At 40.8% G+C, this 21,958-nt stretch overlaps 2 protein-coding genes across 4 annotated transcripts; both read left to right on the top strand.

The window, feature by feature from the left end:
• The first annotated feature begins 2,933 nt into the window (after nt 1-2,933).
• On the top strand, nt 2,934-7,528 carry LOC122759639 (transmembrane protein 273-like). Of its 3 annotated transcripts, none has more exons than XM_044014601.1 (5): nt 2,940-3,213; nt 5,669-5,722; nt 7,026-7,133; nt 7,221-7,250; nt 7,419-7,528. In XM_044014601.1, exons 1-5 carry the CDS (start codon nt 3,153-3,155, stop codon nt 7,430-7,432), a joined length of 267 nt encoding a protein of 88 aa, XP_043870536.1. In that variant the 5' UTR covers nt 2,940-3,152; the 3' UTR covers nt 7,433-7,528. The 3 variants fall into 3 exon arrangements, with proteins under 3 accessions (XP_043870537.1, XP_043870536.1, XP_043870535.1); XM_044014600.1 differs by having other exon boundaries at nt 7,026-7,145; XM_044014602.1 differs by lacking the exon at nt 7,419-7,528 and having other exon boundaries at nt 2,934-3,213; nt 7,026-7,145; nt 7,202-7,250.
• Nucleotides 7,529-10,306: 2,778 nt separating this feature from the next.
• Nucleotides 10,307-21,537, top strand: vstm4b (V-set and transmembrane domain containing 4b). Its single transcript, XM_044014452.1, has 6 exons — nt 10,307-10,508; nt 12,362-12,769; nt 20,180-20,233; nt 20,440-20,547; nt 21,103-21,136; nt 21,399-21,537. The coding sequence occupies exons 1-6, from the start codon at nt 10,331-10,333 to the stop codon at nt 21,535-21,537; spliced, it is 921 nt and encodes a 306-aa protein (XP_043870387.1). The 5' UTR covers nt 10,307-10,330.
• The last annotated feature ends 421 nt before the right edge of the window (nt 21,538-21,958 follow it).

Below are 21,958 nucleotides of genomic sequence, written 5' to 3'. Positions count from 1 at the left end.
GAGTGGACCCACTTGTTATTAATGATGAGGAACTGATCAGTGGAAGAGAGGGTGCAGATGAGTGGTTTCCACTACCACATGACACACATGACCCTTTGCACGGCAGGTCACAGTCAGAAAATCAAATCACATATGTAAATAATCAAATTAAGGATGGCTGAGTTCCATTTAGCTTCACCCTGTCTTGACCCACATATGAACTGAATAGGGCCATCACCTGTATTTTTCCGGCTAAAACATGTCAAAAAGGCCGCCGTGCAAGGGAGTCATTGGCGTACATTTAGCCGCTGACTCATTTTGCCTCTGTCACCACGGGAAACAAGCATTCTGATTCAGAACCATTGCATCACACGGATCTAAAATGGCGTGACGGTCCCTGAAGCTCCATGGCTGGTATGACTTTTGCAGTGCTGGGGTAATCGTTGGTTAAGCTCTGTTTACAAGGACGTGTGAACATGTGTGACCGGGTCATCTAGTCTTAGGAGCAATGCAGCTGTTGTTGCTGTGAGATTGAGTTGAAATGGGGAGAGCAATGTTTTTGTTGTTGACTTGTTACCCTTGTTGAGATGTGGTAAGTCGGTGGATGAGGTCACATGTGAAGCATGACCCTGTGCATTCCTATAATGGAGGAAGTGGTGTTTGGATTAGGTTTAAATATGTTAATATGAGCAAGGGCACCATTGGTACCCAACTGAGAGTAGGGCCCAATTGTTTGGTTACCAATAACTTTCTATGCTTAGTATAGTTGTGTCTAAAAGTGGACGCTTTAACCATGATACTCAAACCCTACACCCGACCCCGCCCACTCCACTCTGCATCGGCAAACCGGCTTGCTGCCCCCTCACTGAGAGGATCGCAGAGTCATTCGCCAAACTCACGACTGTTTGCTGTCCTGGTTCCCAAAAGGTGGAACGAGCTCCCCATTGACATCCGGACAGCAGAAAGCCTCCACATCTCCCGCCGCCGACTAAAAACACCTCTCTTTCGACTCTGCCTCGACTAAGACGACGACGATGACGCAAAAAAAAGCACGTCGCACTAACGAATAGCACTTTATAGTCTGGCTTACTTGAAGCACTTACTTACTTCTAGCTCTTGTTTGTACCCAAATGTTGAAATGCACTTATTGTGAGTCGCTTTGGATAAAAGCGTCTGCTAAATGACATGTAATGATACCCAAAACGATTTGCGGACTAACTGGAAATAGCACTTGCAACAAATCTACAGGCTTCTTGGCTGACGGGATTGAAAAGTGCCCCCATTTCATGCAGCATGGAAATGACACCATCCCAGCTGTAGAGGTGTCCATCGAACCTTCTGACCCATTTAAGTTACAATGCACCGTGTGTTCAAATGCAATTTTGCCCTGAAAATAATGTGCATATGTGTGTGGACACACACAAACTGACACACCAGCACAAGTCCACATACACCATGAAGGTACCACATTTAAGACGGTCTATTCCTGTCATGTTGTATTTCATAAAGTAACAGCCTGCCTCTCTGGTGACTGCACCTTACACCCCTGATAATCAATCACATGCTAACCTTGCACGTGTTAGCTGACTAACTTTAGATGGCAACACATGCTCTTTTGTGCAAAAATGGGCTTCACATTGGACACATTCAAGCAAAGTAAACAGTGGTTCATCCAAGCTCCATTGTTCTCCTTTGACGATCAATAAGTATTCACAAAATTCATTAATTCTTCTACCAAGTATATGCAATTTGTGCATGATAGATATGTAGTGCCCTCCTTTTATTTTACTGGGGAAAAGTCCCTGCTTTGTGTTAGAGAGAGGGAGATGGACTTACTTGCTGAGCTGTGTGGGAATATCATGTTGTGAGCAGAGACACTGTGTGTGGGAGCATTTGTCTTTTACTGTCGCTCACTCACGCCTCTCCCAGAATAAGGCCTCACATGGGCCTGAACCCTCTCACACCAAACAAGCCTCTTTCTCAGTTTGACTTTCAGTCATAAAAGTCCCCATATTTTCTCTGAGAGGGCTGTACGTGGAAACACAGATGTCTGCGAGTGTCGCTCCACACGTTTCTTTGGAACTTTTCCTACCAGCTGTCAGATTTCTGAGAATGTGGAAAGACGGCAAGGACAGTAAGCCAGAATATTCACAGCGTGAGACACAAAAGACTATATTTTATGGCTTTGGCCTGTATGTACTTGCACAAAGAGAAATATTTATATAACAGCTTTGAAAACCAAGAGTAGACATGTCGGACAGTTGACACCTAACAACAGACACCCAAGAATGAAGTCCAGCCTGACAGGCTTAAGATGGGACTTTTGTTTGTGCCTTTATGACTGACACCCACAAGTGTTTTGCCTGGTTGGCTGTGAAACTGTCTCATGTCCTCTCATACCCACTGAGAAGTGGGACAGACAGGCCAGGGCAGATTGGGCTTCAAGCCCCGACAGACTAATCAGCTAATAAACTCTGGGACAGCTGGGGCTTGGCATTATACAGTAGGAGGAGATGTAAAATATCACATTTAATGACATATATTATATAGGACAGTGGAATTCTGATTGATTGAGCTTGCATTTCAAGGATGTATAACAGCTAAAACTGACCATTTTTAAATATACTGGTTTGTAGCCTCCAGCATGACGTCCTTTTGGGGATAGACAGCCATTATTCTCCTTATATGGAGGACATGACCACAGGATGAATCAAAACACCAACACCAGTCATCAACATTGTCATGCGATGAAGTCAAGACGGGAGCCATCAGCTGTCAGACACACTTTTCAGTTGGCCAATGATATTTTATTGGAAGTCGTAAATATACAATGTCATGTCTCCTGTGGCAATATCATGTCAACATCAATAGTAAGTATTCAAGGAAATTTAGCAAAGAAACTTATTGCAAGGGTGCATGATGTTCTAGGAACATATCAACATACGGTACACCACAAAGTACAACTACAACTTGGATTTATCAATGTTAAAACCTGCCACAATGTTGATTGTGCAAAAGTTTAGATGTTAATGCCATCTTGCACTGAAGCCACTTAAAGGACTGACAGAAGTCAGACAGATGCACAATCTTTCAATCAGAGCAGGAAACTGCTCGTCATGTGATCTTTTGATGAAAAAGACTTGCGAGCACTTGAAGCAGGAGAGTGAAAAGTCATGACAGCGCCGCAGATGTCTGGGTGTGTGTCCACCATCATCCCGACCGTCCTCATCGTCCGTGAGTATGAGTCTGTATGTTGATGATGGGATGATGGGATATTAATGACACACTGTACACTGTGGTGATGAATTAGATCGATGCAGCTTGTGCTGTGTGTGGTTTCTGAGCACATAGAGCAGAAATTCATATCAAATCATCATGAATTACTGTAAATTAATGTATTCATCTTAACATTAATATACACAAAGACAACCTTAAAATGATGCCCAAACGCCCTAATTAGTTTAACTAAATTAGCTTAGTTTAGATCACTCAATTTAGCCAACCTAAACTAATATTTACCATTAAATGATTAATTTGTGAATTAGTTTATTCAATATTATAAGAGACAAAAGCAATGCCCAAAAGCCCCAAATTTAAGCTAATAATGTTAGCCAATTTCAATCACTCATTTTTGCAAACCTGAACTAATATTTATGACTCAAATTTTGAATTAGTTTACTCATCTTAATATAAATTAATATTGTAGTGTAAAACAGAAACAACTTCAAAATGACACCATGAAAACCACAAACCTAAAGCTAATTATGTTAGCTAATTAGATCACTCAATTTAGCTAGCCTAGACTAATATTTAATTGTAAATAAGTTTTTTTAATCTCAACATGAACATTAACAGTGCAAAATGGTGTATAAAACATTAAACACTAGCTATGTGAGTGTAAAAGCCATGCTATAGTTTAGCTAAAGTATAAGTTAACAAAATAACTTGTTTTTGCTGACCTACACTAAAATATTCTCAAATGTTACATTAATCTATTTATCTGAACATGAATTTTATAAATCTAAAAGTGAGAGATTAAAAATATGGCTAAAAATAAAAAAAAAATCAAAGGCAGACTATCCTATTAATTAGCTTAGTTTAGGATAAAAATCACAGTTTTGCATAACTTACCTAATGTTTACTAATGAAATTAATCCATTTAGTATATGTATTTTCACCGTTACTGTTAATATTTTCATTTTATTAACCAATTGATTGTAGAATGACATAATTGCGTTTACATAATTTGAATTTACCTTTGTAATCTATGAATGAGTTAATGATTTACTGCAGTATCTGTTTATAAATTAATAAAGGTCATGAGCTGTAATTTTAGGGGAAAAAAAATATCATCAGCATTAATATCCATTGTGCATTTTGCCTGATTTTTTGAAGGATTTATACTCCGTCCAACCCTAACACTGTGTTTGTATCAGTCAGTCAGTTCAGCTGCCCCTGCTCTGCTCACTGGACATGACACATTATGTAAGAGGTCGCACTCAGGTCAGTGTGAACTTTATCTGCAAACACTCAGGACACATTAAGCTGAAATGGCCTGAAGATGATGAAGATGAGGGCACACAAATCACCCTGTGACTTCAAATTCAAGCCTGGTGCAGTTGTCACTCTGGTGTTCAGACTCCAGTTCAGTGGAAATACATGATTCTGACAAAATAAAATCAACATTTACTGCTTTTGCCGCATAATATAAGATGGCCACTCAGTGTTGGTTTGTCATTTCTCACCTCTACACAGTGGAGAATGTCCACTTCACTGTCTGCTGACCTCTGGACAGCAGCAGCAGCAGCCAAGTGCTTGGCTCAAAGGTTTTTTGGCAACAGCTCATAAAACGTGACTTCCTATAACGATACTTGAAAAGTTAGTCTAACAAGCAGCTGCCGAATCACACAAAGTCACCGAAGTTACCAAAACACGATAATCTGAAGTCACTGGCTCACAGGTTGACAACAAAGATCTGATTATGACTCAATATCTACAGTCTTCTGTTAGTATTTTAAGTATTCTGTAATGTTCACCTTCATGGTTTATTTTTTCATGTCTGATCGCTCAGATTTTGAAAATTAAAAAAAAAGATGCATTGTGTTTTTTTTGCATTTTAAAACTCTTATTAGTTTCTTTATTATCTGGCCTATATAACCACATTTACATGTAAGACTTTGCTTCATTTTTAAATATTCATGATTTTTTTCAAGATCCATGTGCCTGGCAGACAAATAACGTCGATATCGACAATGTTGGAATTAAAATTATTAGATTATTTGCTCTGCATATATCAGCTGACACATGTCAAGCATATAGGGATTTTAAAATTATTTAAAGCATAATTCTTTAAATAGATTCCACTCACGCTTTTATTTTTAACGCGACACGGAGAGAGTGCATTAATAATAAAAAAAAAATCTATATCTGTTCTCTGACATCACATGTCATATTTACTCTCTCAATGTCAAGAGCCAGAGGTCAGACGTTAATCTCTCTTACTTTTCCTGGACATATTATTGCAATATCATCAATATCTTTTACAGTTTCCAATGGATTTATAACTGAGTACTGAGTCTGAGTCACATTGTGTGATGTCTGAACAACACTGTGGCATTATCTTCTTCCTGTTTGTCTGAGATCTTTGTGTTTTTATGACCTGAAAAATCTTAACATTGTGTGCTTGCAGAGTTTCTGCTGATGAGCGTGAGAGGAGATGGAGCAGATTCTGGAGAAGAACTAGGTAGGACAGCACACCACGTTCTGATTCTGAGGTAGATTAGACTTCAGTAGCTGCAGCTCGTCACTGCGGTTTCCTGTTGAAAACTTTAATACTTCACTGATGCCACAGTCAATTCTGGGTAAAGGTCTTGTGCCACATTCGTTCACAAGATAAGTATCAGGACAGGAAAGCGGAAGAAACATGTGACTCACTTGACGAAGAAATTTGCTACAAATGGACCAGAAAAGACCTGTAATGGACTGGCGACGTGTCCAAGGGTGTACTCCGCCTTCTGTGCTATGTCATGTGGAGGATAAAGCACTAGAAGATGGATGGACGGATGGTCCTTAAAGGTCCACTGTGTAAGAATTAGTGACACCTACTGGCGAGAGTGCAGATTTGAACAAACAATGGACTCTTTGAGAAGGTCCAACTGCAGACGCAGTCTCTTGTTTGACCCAGTTTTGCCATTCACACCCATTCTCTAACACGTTCAGAATACCTAATCCTACGCTGCCCACGAGCATAGCCGGGAATCAAACTATTAAGATGACTTGCTCTCCCGCTACCCACTGTTACTCTTCCTTCAATTTCCAATGAGCGTCAGGGAACTACGGTGGCCTTCGCATCCAGAAAGGATGTTGTTCTCTGTTTGTGTGTAAACCATCTACTTCAGAACGTGAAAATCCAAACCCTACTACCAAAATGTAACCAGAGGGTTAACAGGTCAAGGGATCCTCATTGATTGGATTGATTGGACACTCTTAATGGACATCTCCTTGTGTTGGTCCCAATCCCGGATAAATGGGAGGGTTACGTCAGGTAGGGTATTTGGCGCACAACCTCTACCAAGCTCAGCTGTGGCGACCCCTAGAGAGGCAGAAAATACACGTATACAAACGTGCTTATGGGTAGCACATTAGACTTCTGCCAGTAAACTCTCCTGAAACAATACAGGAAGAGAATGAAGGTGTTGTACGGCTTGAAATTTGCTTGAGGATTCATGGCCTTGAAAGTGTTGCTTCTGAATCTGTTTTCAAAACCAGTGGGATGGTTGGCACACTGACCACACCCACCGCCGCCGCCACCACCACCACCCACCAATCATTCCTCGATGTTGTGGATTCACGGAACTGAATATGAGGAAAGAAGCACGAGACCATGACTGAGAACTTTCACAAGAGTGTAAACAAGTTGTGAAATCTTAACGTCTGCTCCTCCACGACAGAGCGGAACATGAGCTGGTGTCACTCAAACACTCTGATGCTCTGCTCTGTTTGTTCTCTGCTAATGCAATGTCTGCTGGGGGTTTTTTTTTCTCCAGACCTCCGCTATGTTTTTATCGGCACTGGGGTCGGCGTGGTCTTAGCCGTGATATTTGTGATCTACAAGCTGTGCCTCATCAGGAAACAAGCGCTCGCCAGCAGCACAGGTGGGGAGTCAGGTGAGACGATCGACTCATCTAATAATATCTCATTTTTTTGTCTTAAAATCAGACAGAATGTTTTTCTTTACACAGCTGAAGTGATTGGGAGGGATTCAAGAAGAGGTAAGACTAATAATGTTCACTGTTATATGATTTATGTGTGCTACTTCCCGAATGTACCTATTTATATTGTAAATCCTCACATATTGTTTTGTTTCTGTCTTATGCGTCAAAGCTATTAATTGCAATTTTTCGTGGAATCATTTCGCTTATTCTCTCTTTTCTTTTCAGGAATGTCGTTGTGACACCAGGTCATGGACTGCAGATGAAAATTAGCCATTTGACCAACTCTAATTTTTTATTACTGTATGTATAGTCCATGCCCATTAAACCAGTAAATAAAAAAAAAATATATATATACAGTATATATATACTGTATACACATATTATGTACTTGTGTTTATTATTCTAAACTTGACTTGACTGAGCCTTCACTGCTGATGAGAGGACCCTGCAGCGGTGGACTCCCCTGTCGTGCAGTGTTAAAGGTCATAGGTCACACAGAATAACAGTGGGATTATTTGACCCCTGGAACAGTGTTTTTTGTGTGGGTGAAAGGTCAACCAGGCGACCTAACACGCAACTGTTTTACTGCATTAACCTTTGATTTTATTATTATTTTTTATACACATGTTTGTATTTTATTTATGTTTGTGTTGGCTCTATTGGCACCCGTCTGTTCAGCAACTAAAATAACACTTCATATACTGACCAGAAGGGGGCGACACTCACCTCAGAGAAAGACAATGCCGTGGAGTCTTGACTCTTTGTGCTTAGTTTACTTTTATGTACATTTGAACTTAAAAACCTGGATAACAACCGTATCACAACTTTATTTATAACAATAACAAACAGTTCGATGGAAATTTAAAACACACACACACACACAAAATATAAAGGAACCAAAGAAAAACATATTGAAATAAGCAAATTATTAATAACATTTAAAAGCTTTGGTGATTGTGTAGAACTTCGGTCTATTTGGGTCAAAACTACACAAGGAAAACACAGCATAACTTATTTTTCATCATTATTTTCCACACTGACGAAAATACTTATATCTTTAAAGACTCTTTTTTTCTAATATTTGTCAGTTTGTGCACTGACCTATAAACGGATGCATTATTCCTTTGCTCTTGCACTTTAGTGCAAACAAGTCGTGCCCTCTTATAAATAAGTGCTGTGACACCATTCCTCCTCCTCCTCCTTCATGTGATCTATAACGTCCTAAGTAGGAATCCTCTGTCCTCTGCCAAGTTCCTGTAGATTTATCCAGTGTGTGTTTTTAGCTTGTTGTGGCGTTTTCTCCTCCACTAAATATAGACAGGAGTCAGATCATCGTGCAGCTTTTAAAACTCCTGCTGCACAATTCCTGGTTGAAAATAAGCAGGAAAACATCTGCTCTGTGTTTACAGACCTAATCTGCTTAATCCCACTGAATGCTGTAGGTTATGCGTCTTTTAAGGGATGGACTTCATTCTTTTTTTCAGACTTGACGCCAGACGAGAAGCACTCTCGGGGTCCTTTGCCGTCTTCACTATTATCTGTAAATCAAGAGTTTCCCAGGATCTCCGTGACGCTGCTGCTCTCTGAAGGTTTGATAAAAGCCAGGAAAGTGTCCCCAAACTGTAAAGCTGAGAGGCTGCAGCACAGAGGCTCCACTGTGGGATCCTGTTACACGGGACAAGAGATGACGGGAGATAGATGTCGACGCAACAATAACCAGAGGCTGCAGGGGGCCACAAGCAGTTTAACATGTGAGGAGCATTTCAAAAAGCCTGAGGCCAAAAAAAAGGATTTTCAAAATGGGGACTGCAAATTTAAAATATAGAGCACTGTACATTACGTGACTCGGTTTGTCTGCACCGTCATGGTTGAGGGAAAAGCAGGAGAAGCTGAGAACCAGACCTTTATTACAGAACTTAACAGACTGAATAAATCTGAGTCTAACAAGGCTGCCAGCTTCTTTTCATACATATGTAAAACCAGAGCGGACATTATTCAAGACCTGCTGTCACCCAACATCGCCATAACAGTGTGTAAGTAAATAGGATTTTAAAGTTGATTAGCATTGGATTCTGTACCTGAGAGAGTGATCATTTCACAGTCTTCAAATGTAAACACAAGTGAACAAACGCTCCGGATCACTGATGCTTGTTTTTATCAACGGGTTTCATTTAACGTGTCAGCAACAGGCGGAGATTGAAAATAAGAAGTGTGTCTGCTCCGAGCAGCAGCAGAGAATTGTCACGTGATGAGGCAACCGTATATTATAGGAGAGAGATAGTTAGAGCGCGTTGGTCAGATAATACTGACTGAAGCTCGAAGCTTATCTGTCAAGGAGAAACATCTGTTTCCAACTTTCTCTCCGCTCTCATCTCTCCACATCTCCAACGCAAAGGTTTCAGGCGATAACCTTGCAGTGATAGGGAGCGAGATGGAGGCAAATGATCCGCCTAGGAACTAACTTTTCTGGCAACCTGCGCTGCGTTATTGGGGTAGCGACACATGAGAATGAACCGCCAAACCAAACAGAAAACAGAGTGTTGTGTCCCACAAATGAGAAGTCTAACTGTGAACAAACCAATCTGGATTATTCATGAAGCAATTTCAATGTTTCCTTAACGATGACTCATTTTTACGACTTAATGCGATTTTTTTCTTTAATTACTGTATGAACAACTGCATCCGTTTAACAACGTCTGGGTTAATGAGCACCTTAAATGCAACTTACATAAAAATACACTTCTTGCCATCAGGAAATGATTGCCCACACACACTCTAACACCACCCTCACCACTACAACCCACCCCCACTCCCCTCCTGGTGTCAGCATGCATGTGTGTGTTCCAAAATAAAAGCCCTGACTGACTGAGGTCTGCGCCTGCTCACCTCCACAGCTGGAAGTGTGATTTGCCCGGCGTCAACCTCAACAACACGCTCCCCTCACCCACTCTCCCCTCCATCCTGCACAGGAAATTACATTTCCCACTCACTTGACACAACCATAGGTGTATATGTGTATGTGTGTGTGTGTATGTGTGTGTGCACGTGAGTCTGCCAAATCTATTTTGACTGTGTGTGACAGTGTGGGAGGAGGAGCAGCAGCAGAGGGGAGGTTCTGAGTAGAAACAGAGAGTCCAATGTTTCATATTACACACTCCTCAGCTTGGAGGAGGGAAAAAGGAGAAGAAGAGGAGGAAACCTGTGACTTCTTCTCTTTTTGGAGGCATTCAAGTGGGAGTTTATGGAGGCTGCAGCCGTGGAAAATGAAGATCTCCTCTGTGGTGTTTGCTCTCCTGATTCGGGCACTGTTTGGAGGTAAGGAAACACAGTTTATTTCATGCTTCGTCGCTGAGAGGATGTGGTGCTGGAGGCGAGATGTTTCTGGAGCCTTGCAGAGGGCATCTGAGAAGCAGGGGAGGATGTTGGAGTGATGGCTGAGGAGATGTTTGATAAGATGCTGCTGTGAAACATCTGGAGTAGAGAGAGAGTGTGCAGGGCGTGTTGGCAGGAAAATGACACGTTCTCCAGCGTTGGAAAAATGTTGACAGAGATGAGAGGGACAGTGAGAATTGGCGACTTTTCCTTTTTTTAAAGGGTTTGAAAGTGAAATAGCTTTGAGCTTCACCTCTGATCTTATTCACAACATTTCAGTGCTTTTAAAAGTTAAAATCTGGACAAATGTGCTTGTGTGTCACAGAAAGTTTGGAATAAGAAGTTGCCCAACCCTGGAAAAAAAGCAAACAGTGTGACATATTGTCATAGCACTCAGTGTTTTTGCTGCCACATACAGTATGTCGTCAGCGTGAGAGGAAAGAAGAGCGTTTGAGCAACAACACACCCTGTGAGACGTATAGCTTCCTCCTGTGGAAACAAACCTGCTGTGCATTTGTCACACTGGTTGCTGTCGTTTCCTGCTGGTGTGGGAGTAAAAGAGAGGAAAGTTCAAGTTGGTCACAGAGGCATCAGCTGCTCCTTCTTCTGCTCATGCATCTCATCTTAAAACCATTAGGGTGAAGTTGACTTCACAGGGGTTTGCTGCGGCCAAGTGGAAGCAGATTGAACTGTGTCATCAACGCGGAGTTCCTTACATTCGTGTTTTGATTCCACACAAAGAAACTTTAGACAATACATGTGAACTTGTGTTGAATAACCTAACATTTTTCCTGGTTTCCGTAAAAAGAAAAGAAGAGTTTATTCTTAAATAAATCAATCAAGCAGACAAATTGATGGAACTCATAGTGATTCACAAGATAAAAACAAAGCCACACATGAAACAGATCAAAGAAAAAGAGAAAGAGGTAGAACTAAGGAAATGCTGTCAAAGGTAAGATGAGGAATCGCTGAAGACATAGGGAATAAAAGAAGAAATCAATAAAAACTAATAAGAAAACAGTGAAGTGAAATAAGCTTAAACACAACTGATTTACAATTAACTTAAAAACAAAAGATGAACAGTTAAGAAAACGATATTCAAATATAAATAACATTCATTTGAAAGTTTCAAGTGATAAAACAAGTTTAAATCAATAGAGAAATAAGTTAAACTATTGGAGAGTTAAAGTTTAAATTAAAGTTTTGTACTACAGTGACGAAGAAGAAGAAAAAGAAGTACATTTATCAGACTATACTTGTGTGAGTATACAAGCAAAAAAGTTACCTCCAATTCTGAAGACTTGTCCTCAAGAAGACACATACAATCATCTGTCCAGGAAGACACAAACTCACTGGAATAATCCGCTCTTATTGTCTCCATGATTATCTATATTTTGGTTTACACTAGGCACTGATTGGCTTCTTTCTGACAAAGAATGAACACAATAGTTGTCTCTCTGAGCCAAACCTTGAAACGAGCTCAGTCTGTACAATAACATGTCTTCCTGGCCCTTTTTAGTCATAATAAATAATATTTAATAACACTACAGACTGACAGAGTTGTGAATTTCCCTCACAAATACAACCGAGATAAATGTCAGGTGAAAAAGTTAGGTTTTCAAATGTAAAGGATCAAAGGTGAAGGTGCAGATTGTACTGAGCTTCTTTTCTATCTTAACCTTCAAGTGTGTAGAACTGATAGTGACTTTCTGTGGCTAAAGGTCTCTATAAAGACATCAAACCCATATAGAATAGCATTTGTCTGTATGTGTCTCACCTATATCTCACTTCTCCAGATTTGTGTTTGGCCATCAATGTCACCATCACCCCGTCCCCCTTCACAGTGGCCCAGGAGGGTCAAAACATCACTCTGACCTGTGTTGTGTCCCAGCGGCGGCGGAATGCTGCTTTACCAGTAGTGAAATGGACCTTCTTACCGGCGGGCACGGACCGCCAAGAGGATGAACTCTTGATTGCGCGCGTCAACATGAGGAAGGCCCGATTCTACGGCAACTACACCAAGAGCTTCTCCTGGCCCAAGCTGAAGCTGACGGTGGTGAAGCAAGGGAAGATCTTTGACCTGCTGATCTTGAACGTGTCCGGGGGCGACCGCGGGCTCTACTTGTGCCGAGTGCAGGAGTTTAAAAAGCACCAGGACCGGTGGAAGGCAGCATCCAATTGCACTGCTTCTACGGAGCTCAGAGGTGAGGGCTGAATACATTACTCTGGTTTTGTTGTTTTTATCTCTCCTGAGCTGCACACAAGTTGTTCAGGCCAAGACCTCCTTGACGTTGTCGTTTCCAATATTATGTCCACACTGAAACTACAATAAGGTGATTTGCACTGTTGCTTGACACTTTAAAAGATAACTTAACCTGGGATTGGGTCCCAAAAATGCTGGAAGAATCTACTTTAGGCTGTCCTTTTAGACTTTCCTCTGCAGTTGCTTACTTTCAGAAAGTACAATTCAAAATAAACAACTGTGAAAAATTACAGCAATTATTGTTGTTTCCAAGTAAGTGTTATTGGAGCTTTTTTATGCAGATGACTATCAAGTGATGGCTAATGGGAACCGAACAGGAAGTGAATGCATCACCATTCTCTTAGACCTCCATATTTGCTCGTCCAGACTGAAACACAGTGTCAAAGTTTTCAAATCATAACTCCTGTAAAGCACGTTTTCAAAATTTGGAACTGGTAAAAGCTGGGATAGAGTTGGACGGCAGAATGAATTTGTTTTTGAATAAAAACAGAATAGACAGATTAGATTTTTAAACATAAAGAAATCTTGTTTGCATCTGCAGTGTGGATGTAAACATCTGTAACTGTTGGGAGAAAACACTACAAGACTGTAGTTTCTCACACAATGACATCACCACCTCTAATAGAGCAGCAGGGCGGGGGAGCACGTAATATTTCTGCGACCACAACAGAAGCCGTGACAAATGCAGTTTTGATAATAGTGAAACCACAGATAGTTAGTAGCAGATGTCAGATTGGGTTACAGGGATATTCCATGGCGAGCAGCAGAGAAGTGTGACTGTTACTGAGCAGCTCCCAGCAGTGAGCTCATCCAACTGCGTGTGGTTCCAGCTGGATTTTTGAAAAGCTCATACTGAAGATGCTCTGTTAAATCTCACAACAACCTGATGACTTAGCAAACTCCTGTGTCATCCATTTGTTAGAAGTTCGGTAACTTTTTCAAAAAAATACACACGTCAAAGTATTTGTAGGTACAGAAGAAGATGGAGAGCAGCGCTCTTTTAGTAGCAGTTTTTCTCACGACCACACTTAGATGATGTAAGCCATCTGTCTGAAGAGTTACTGAAGTGGGTTTGCTGAGCGAAAGCACTGTCCTGCTTCTGATTTCGGAGGGGAAATGTCATTGGTTGGGAACAAGCCCGGGGATTAAAGGATCCTCTGTGGCAATAAGCTGCAGCTTTGACTGAGGAGGATGATGAGGTTTGGGAGAAAGAGCAGAAGGGAGCGAGAGGTTCACTTGGCGCACTTGGAAGACTGATCTATATATGAAATATTATATCATATTTAAGAATTTACTCTGGCTACACCTCTAAAGCAAGTCTTTAACCCCAGTGTATGTCGTAAACTAACCATCTGAAATTCTGAGATGTTTCCAGTGAATCAAAGTATGGCTTGATTGTAGCTGCTGTTAATCAATTTGTCAGCTGAAACTGCAGCTAGCTAGATTTACTATAATCACACTGCTAGAAAAACTAGTATAGACCAGTATGATGGTTTTTTTTTTGCTGACTGGACCAGCATTAAAACACATCATATGCTGATCCAGCAAGGTCCACCAGCTAAACCAGCACAAAACCAGCATAATCCAGCACTGACCTGCATAGACCTACCATAGTTTCCATGGTAGTCTATGCCTGTTTCCCAGCAAGCCGCTAGCTAAGTGACAGGGCGGCAACAGTGTGTGCATTCTGTTCAAGACCACATGGCATGCAAATTTCTTCTTCCCCTTTATTTATCATTATCCATTTGGATGAACTGAACTGCATATAATTCTACCGCTGCCAGCTGACATGACAACTGTTGCTAGCAGGCTGACTGTATTTAGCTTGCTATGGTGTTAGCGGTGTAGTAGTTAGGGTTAGGGTTAGTCTGGTCATTTGTGGGTCTTCAGGTGGCTGTATGCCAATCCATAACCCACAAGTCCTGTTGCAGTGGGGTATACATGAATGGTTGTCCTGAAGGTGGACATTTGAGGAGCCATTTTGATTCGGCAGGTCCCTTTCTTGTTTTTATCTTCATGGACCGTCCTACTCCACAGATCTGAGAGGCACCTCCCAGTTGTTGAGGTTGAAGCAACACTTTTTTGTTCTTCGTAAGCTATTTGGTTCACAATGCCAACTGAAGCAAATGTCTACATTTTGGAAGGAATGACACAAATATGTGTTACCCCTCTACTAGCTAATTGAAGATCCCGTGAAACTAATGTCACAGAACCCTGAGTTTCTGGGAAAAACAAGATTGATGACGTTGTTCCAGACATAGATTGGCATTTTCACTCCCTACTTTTACCTTCTACCACCTTCACCAATGCCGATTCATCAATGAATTTATTAGTCTTTGAGCCCCAATCAGTTATTGGTAGCAGTAATCTGTATCGGGTGACGTGAAGATTTTACTCTTGAAGCATTTTATCTTAATTGAATCACAGTGTAAATATGAACTTCATTACCATAGTGCTAGAGTTAGTGTGCCACCCGACTTTGAACAACAGCAGACATTTCTAACCACATTTTCCATGGAAGCGTTCCTACAGGCTTGCGACTTTTGGGGTGTCCACAGCCAAGTCTGGGCTCAGGCAGACGCAATGTCCCTATGAGAGGCTGTTGACATTGGCTCTGATGAGGAGTTTCCCTCCCAAAATTAGAACAGTGAAAGTGTCCAGAGAGACTCAGCGGAGCTGCAACAAGAAATATTTGTGCAGAGGAAGGTGAAGTTCAAGTGTTTGTCTGCAGTGGAAAGCGAGCAGTCCGGCGGGCTCGTGTCTGGCTCTTAACCTTCTGTGGTTGAGGATGTGGAGAGCTACTGTATTTCCATCCAAGAACATGACGGACCATTGTGGTCTCAGCGATAGTCATGAAAAAGCACACTGTAACGTATTTGTACGTGAACTACAATTATGACAAGAATGGCAATGGATAGAAAATAAGTTTTTATATATATATTATTGTATTTGATTAGCTGGGCCCAAAATCCATATGGAAATTATTACAAAATGAACTAAAGCTAATCAAGGTTGTCAGGCATGCAGGAGAGAAATGCAAGACCAAAGCTGAGATATCTGTCAATTTAAAATGTGAGTGAGAAGTTGGGGCCTAATTTCCCATAATCCAACTCCACAATATCTTTTGTCTGGCCTTGCCTGTATTGGAAATGTAAAGGCAGGCTGTTTCTGGTCAACCCTGATGATGATGTCACTCGCTCCTTCAAATCCATTTAAAACAATGTAAACCATTTGAATTATGAGTATAAACATTTGTGAAGATACAGGAGAAAGCTCTAACAACACAGGAACGCTGTTACATTTCTGACCGCTGGACCAGCAGGTAGACGTATATTTTTTCTGCTCACAGTTGACAGCCATGATAAACATCAGCTGCACAGCTGAAGGGTTAAAACTCCAGTGGGACCATTGCTCCGGGTTCCCACTTTAGACTGAGACTCAGCAGATGACTTCATAAGCACACACACGCGTGTGTTTTTAATGGAATTCTTGAGTTTTCGATAACATCAGGTGACCAGGTGTTTCCACAATCTGTCACACACGGAGGTCAGAGGGTTTGCTAGAAAAACTGATATAGGTTGTGTGGATACAGCCTCCTCTTGGCACAAACAGACCAAATGTTTGGGTATTTCTCGAATGCATGTGGGTGAGTGTGAGTTAAAAAAGAGACCCACGGCACACGGATGTGGCATGGCTTTAAGTATAGAAGGAACACGGACCTCTGGATATACAGTATACTGCGGAAGGAAAAAATTAAAAATATCACTATTCTGAGGCCACACATGTGTCTTAAAGAGGCAACAGGCAACTTTCTGTCTCTACCAGTTCTTGTTTGATCACAAACCAGCCTGTGGCACATGGCCAATACAATAAAGTCCAACTTTGGACTGTCCAACATGAACGATAACAAACATGGAACAAGAATGAAAACGGTCCACATTCTACTATACATTTTTCTACAAACACAAAAAGAAGGAGGTGATTCATCTTGTTCAGAACTTTAAGACGATCATCTAACACTGTGTGTCCTGCTACGTCTACTGATTAGCCAATATGGTCCACATTCTACTCTGCCCTGTTTCTACACACTCAAAGAAGGATTGCCAGATTCATCTTGTTCTCTTGTATAATTTGGTCACAAAACAGCCTGTGGTACATGGCCAAGAAAATAATGTCCAGTAGACATTGTAGAACTTTGGACCAACGTGAAACAATCCTGGCTAATTCTCTGGTCATAGCTCTTAAACTGTGGTTCACCATCGTACTTGAGTTTGAAATTGATGGCCGTTGTTAGGGTCATGCGATTAAAGATAACCTGCTAAATTGTTCAGAACTTTTAGGCTTTTTCTACGCACACAGATTGTGCATGCTGATTACTTTTTATCTTCTATACTAACTTGTGTTGTGGCCTATGATTCAATAAGTGCCATTATGCATAGTCACAGTACATTACAACTTTATTAGATCCTTGTGTGTAGGCTGCATAACTTAATAAAGGAAAGCCTTTAGGGGATTGATGTGAATGTGGATGGTGTCATTTTTCCTGCTAAAATTACATTGTGCATTCAGTGTCATTCATCATCATGACAAGAAAAGTTGTTTTTCAGCAAGGAAAGGAGTAGATTTGAATAAGAAGCCCACTATGAACATAGATATGCTCATTCTTTAAAGAGCAGATGCAGAAACACAACAGGATGTTAATGGGTTGATTATTTTTGGCTTTGTAACAACACAGAACACTGTCTCGTCTTTTTTTTAACACAGTAAAATGGAGCATTGATGGACACAGGGGATCATTGTTCACTCCAGTCTCCATCTTTGTGTTGATGTTTACAGTGTTCGGTGTGTTGGGACACAAAAAGAGCCACAAATCTGACACACAGTCAGCAACTGAATGCAACGCCGTGGGTCTTATAAACAAAAAGTCGTCTGTTGGATGTTTCCACATCCACATTCAGCCCTTCAGAGGTTGCTGTAAAAAGAGGGTTTTTTTGTCGATGAGGATAAAAGACAGTTTTATGGCACACACTTTCCAATTTTTTGGATTATTTCAACATGTACAGCCGCCTCGCTGACAGAGCGACACACAACCTGAGGCGCATGACACCACATAAACGTCACGAATGTTATCAAGATTTACACTGGGAATGATTTACTGTGAAGGGGAGGTTAGAGGTTTAAAGTAAATCGTCTGCCATTCGATACAACTTGAGGAAGTCTGTCTTCAATTAAGTCCAAACTCTGGCTAATGCTGTAGATTCAACATCTATCTTTGTGTTGCACTGTATGACTTTAGCATTTTCACGAGCTACAAAATGGCTACAGCTATTGTTCATTCACACAAGCTTTGCAAATAACAAAACTGCTGCTGTCGCTGTGTAAAAACAAAGGGTAGCGTGGCAGATTTTTGTGATCTCAGCAAATATTTTATCACTGTCCCATTATCAATAGCTGTCATATTGTTAAAGAGTTAAGATACACCTTTATCAAACTGGTCAATGATGTGAGAAAGATATCTATCATAAACGTACATTTTCATATCATATGTCCAAATTCCCTGAAAATCGAATTGGAATGTAAAAATTTAACTTGCAAAGTGACTCACAGTAAAAATGCCGAGTCGTGCCTATAACTTTGACTGATTTAAACGGTCAGTGTCGGGTTAGTGGTTTCACAGATGGGGGACCAATTCCTACAGTATGTCCCAAACAGACAGACACCAGATTCTCGTTGTTTGACATGTGTATGAGACAAGTGGAAGCAGCAAAACAGATTATAGGTGATATCTAAAATGCTGACACTGCTGCTTATTTCATTTCACTCTCTCAACTTAACGGCAGTGCTTTGTGATTGTGTGATGATGTGTTTGAGGATGCCCTGTTATTTCTGGCGCCATGCAGAGTGAAATTTCTTTTTAATAAAGGTAATCCTATAAGAGAATGACTAGTTTGAACACAGGAGTATGAACACAAAGCAGCGTCTTGCAGACACTCGTTTTTAGTATTACGTTTTAGTTGTAAACATCCCACAGCTTCATGAGAAGCTTCACAGTTTTTAATTTATACTCCATATACTTAATTGCTCACAACACTTCAGCCAACATTATTGCAAAGATCTCTTTTGCATGTGTGTTTGGATTATCTCAGGCTTGCTCACTTGTCTGTCAGTCAACACACAGTGCAGCCATCTCTCCCACAGCCAGCCTGTTTGTCGTCAGTTGCCGGTGGTTTTGGGGTATTTCAAGATGCCCCCGATGGGTGTCACCTCATGAGCTTCCTGCCACACCAGCTCAGCAGGAGCACAGTAGTGTTAAGGCGACTGTGGTCACACGAGGCGGAGAAATGAGTGAGTGTGTGAGGCGTAATTTTTTGCTGAGTATGAGAAACTTAGCTGCACATAGTTGGGATTCTCTTCACAGATTTAGGCTGCATTTACTTTCAGCCGCCCGCTGTGGCTCCTGTTGGATTTTGGGGGCATAATGTACAATATATATGTTTTGCGACGGTAGCTCAGTGGTAGAGTGAGTCGTATTTCAACTGGAAGGTTGCTGGTTTGAGTCCCAGCTCCGCGAGACGACAAGCAATGAGTATGAAAGATGTGATATACAAATAGAAAATAGAAAAGCGTCCTTAGTAAGTTATGTGCCAGTTTGAAGCCTGTAAATAAAACAGTTTGACAGATATATAATTAAGAGTCAGACGGAAAGACAGACAGGAGGTCCTTGCATTTATAGACAAAATTGTGTATAGACAAGCTTCACTGATACATGACTCCTCATGGCAAGGGTAACATGGAGGGATAATGATGGACAACAGTGTTCTTCGATAGATACTGGGATTTATCATTATGGGATTATCAGGCAATACACCCTACGATTCCCAAAGATAGTAAATGATGCACACGTTTTAACTTTAACCTCTAAATCAATCGTCCTGGAAACATGTTACTGTTTTGACAGAGAGAAAAAAGAGACACGTCTGAGTTGGGACATTCTCGGACATTGTGTGGACCAAAATAGACAAAAAGAAATGTCTCTGTCACACCACAACACTTTGTTGTGAAGGTTAAAGGGCATGGGCCGGTTGGGCTCAGATTATGGGTGGATGTGAGGTGAGAGTTTACAGTGAATCATGACTCCGAAACCAAATGTTTGCACTGATGACTGAGTCCACAGAACGGTTCACACTGAGGTTTTGTCTGGACAGTCGGTGAGACAGAGACAGGATCGGGGCTGGGAGTAGGTCCACCTTGTTTAGCTTTATTTAAACTGAGGGTAGTGTGTAATCAGGGGGTCGGGAAGCCACAGTGATGACTGTGGACTTTACATGTTTCTCCTTCTCTCTCCGTGTAGTGCATGTTCTGCCGACCACCAAGGCCAAGGAAAGCCTGTGGAGCTTGTTTGAAGGTAAGTCGTCATATTTCCAGTGTGTGTGTGTGTGTGTGTGCAGCAGTCTGGCACTGTGTCATCACAGACAAGCAAAAAATAATAAATCCAACCCAAAAGGTTATTCTATGTTTTCTATAAATAGCTGGGCCAGACTGTGTGTGTGTGTGTGTGCGCAGTGAAACACAGCCGCTGTAGTGAAGTGAACTCATGTTTCTGTGTTTCAGATGTTTACTTGTGTGCAGCGCTCATCTGTTCAGTCGGTCTCCTCTGCATGTGCATGTTCACCGTGACGGTGACGTGTCAGTACATACAGCGGAAGCAGAGGTTAAAAGGTGAGCACTGAGATCATTCCCCTCTGATCTTCTTTCTTTCTTTGAATAACGTGGAAACATTCAGAGATGTGTGGTGTGTGAATGAGGTTTTGTGTTTTGTGATTAATGGGGAGCTTGTGCTTTGTTTTATATCATGTATTTCTTTTATTTATAGTTTATTTGCTTGACTACATTGTGTGTGCGTCTTTTAAGTGAATTTAATTTGTTTGTAAAATTTGAGTTATGGTAATTAAACGCAATTAAAGACATTAATTAACATGTGCCTGATTGCAGCCATGCACCTATCTTTATTCTCTTGGCAGATTGAACTTATAAGCATATATAAGACATACACACGTACATAGAGCAGTCAACAACAATACAAACAACAATAAGTGTCATTTTGCTCTATTTAGTGTAGCGTAGATTGCATTGTTTGTTACTCGACATCCTATTACATATCGCATTTATGATGTTTAAGAAACTGGTAGGTTGTAAATACAGTACATCCACACAAACCTTGTTTCAGATGTGTTTTAAATGATGTGATTGTCTAAATGTGTTGTATCTTTACAGATAATTACCTGCTGGTCAAAAGTCCACAGAACAGGTAAGATTTTTAGGGGAACAATTGTTTCTATTTCTAACTACAATTACCAACTAATCTAATCAAATTTAATCTACAAAAGACCAAAAAGGATTCTGTGGAGGGAAAAGAAAAAAGGTTTTTTAGGCCTCAATTACCTTTTTTGACCACCAAATCGAGTGAAGATTTGTGCCAAATTTAGAACGATTCCATCAAGACGTTCTTGAGGAAACAATTACATGAAGAAATGTTCTTAACTGCACTGAACCTCATGTTTCCACTGCAGCTCAGGGGAGACGGTCACCGGCGTGGTCAGTATGTCTCCTGCTCTGCCACAGAAGGAGAGGAGATACAGGAAGAAAAAGAACAGGAACCATCAGGAGGATTTACCACCAGAGATTCCAGCCAAAGGTAGAGTCGTCTAAAACACAAACATGGATTCACACGTGCTTTTCCACAGGAAAAGCTAAAAATTTCCAAAATTATCTGACTTTGGACGACATGCTATAAAATACTCATCCTTGGCTTATTAGACCAGTGACTTACCAATTACGCCAATAGGCCTACCTATGTCATTGTGTCGACATACTAATGTACTAAACTATACTATGACTTTTTTGTCAAATTTTGGACAACATACTATAGTATGACTTTTTTGACAGATTTTGGACGACATACTATACTATGACTTTTTTGACTGATTTTGGACTACATACTATAGTATGACTTTTTGACTGATTTTGGATGACATACTATACTATGACTTTTTTGTCAAATTTTGGGCGACATACTATATATAGAATTTTTGACTGATTTTTGGAAAACATATTATACTATGACTATTTT

This window comes from Solea senegalensis, linkage group LG18, assembly GCF_019176455.1.
Source record: "Solea senegalensis isolate Sse05_10M linkage group LG18, IFAPA_SoseM_1, whole genome shotgun sequence".
Classification (NCBI taxonomy): domain Eukaryota; kingdom Metazoa; phylum Chordata; class Actinopteri; order Pleuronectiformes; family Soleidae; genus Solea; species Solea senegalensis.
The sequence above is the reverse complement of the archived record's forward strand: the minus strand, read 5'-3'. Positions and strand labels throughout refer to the sequence as shown.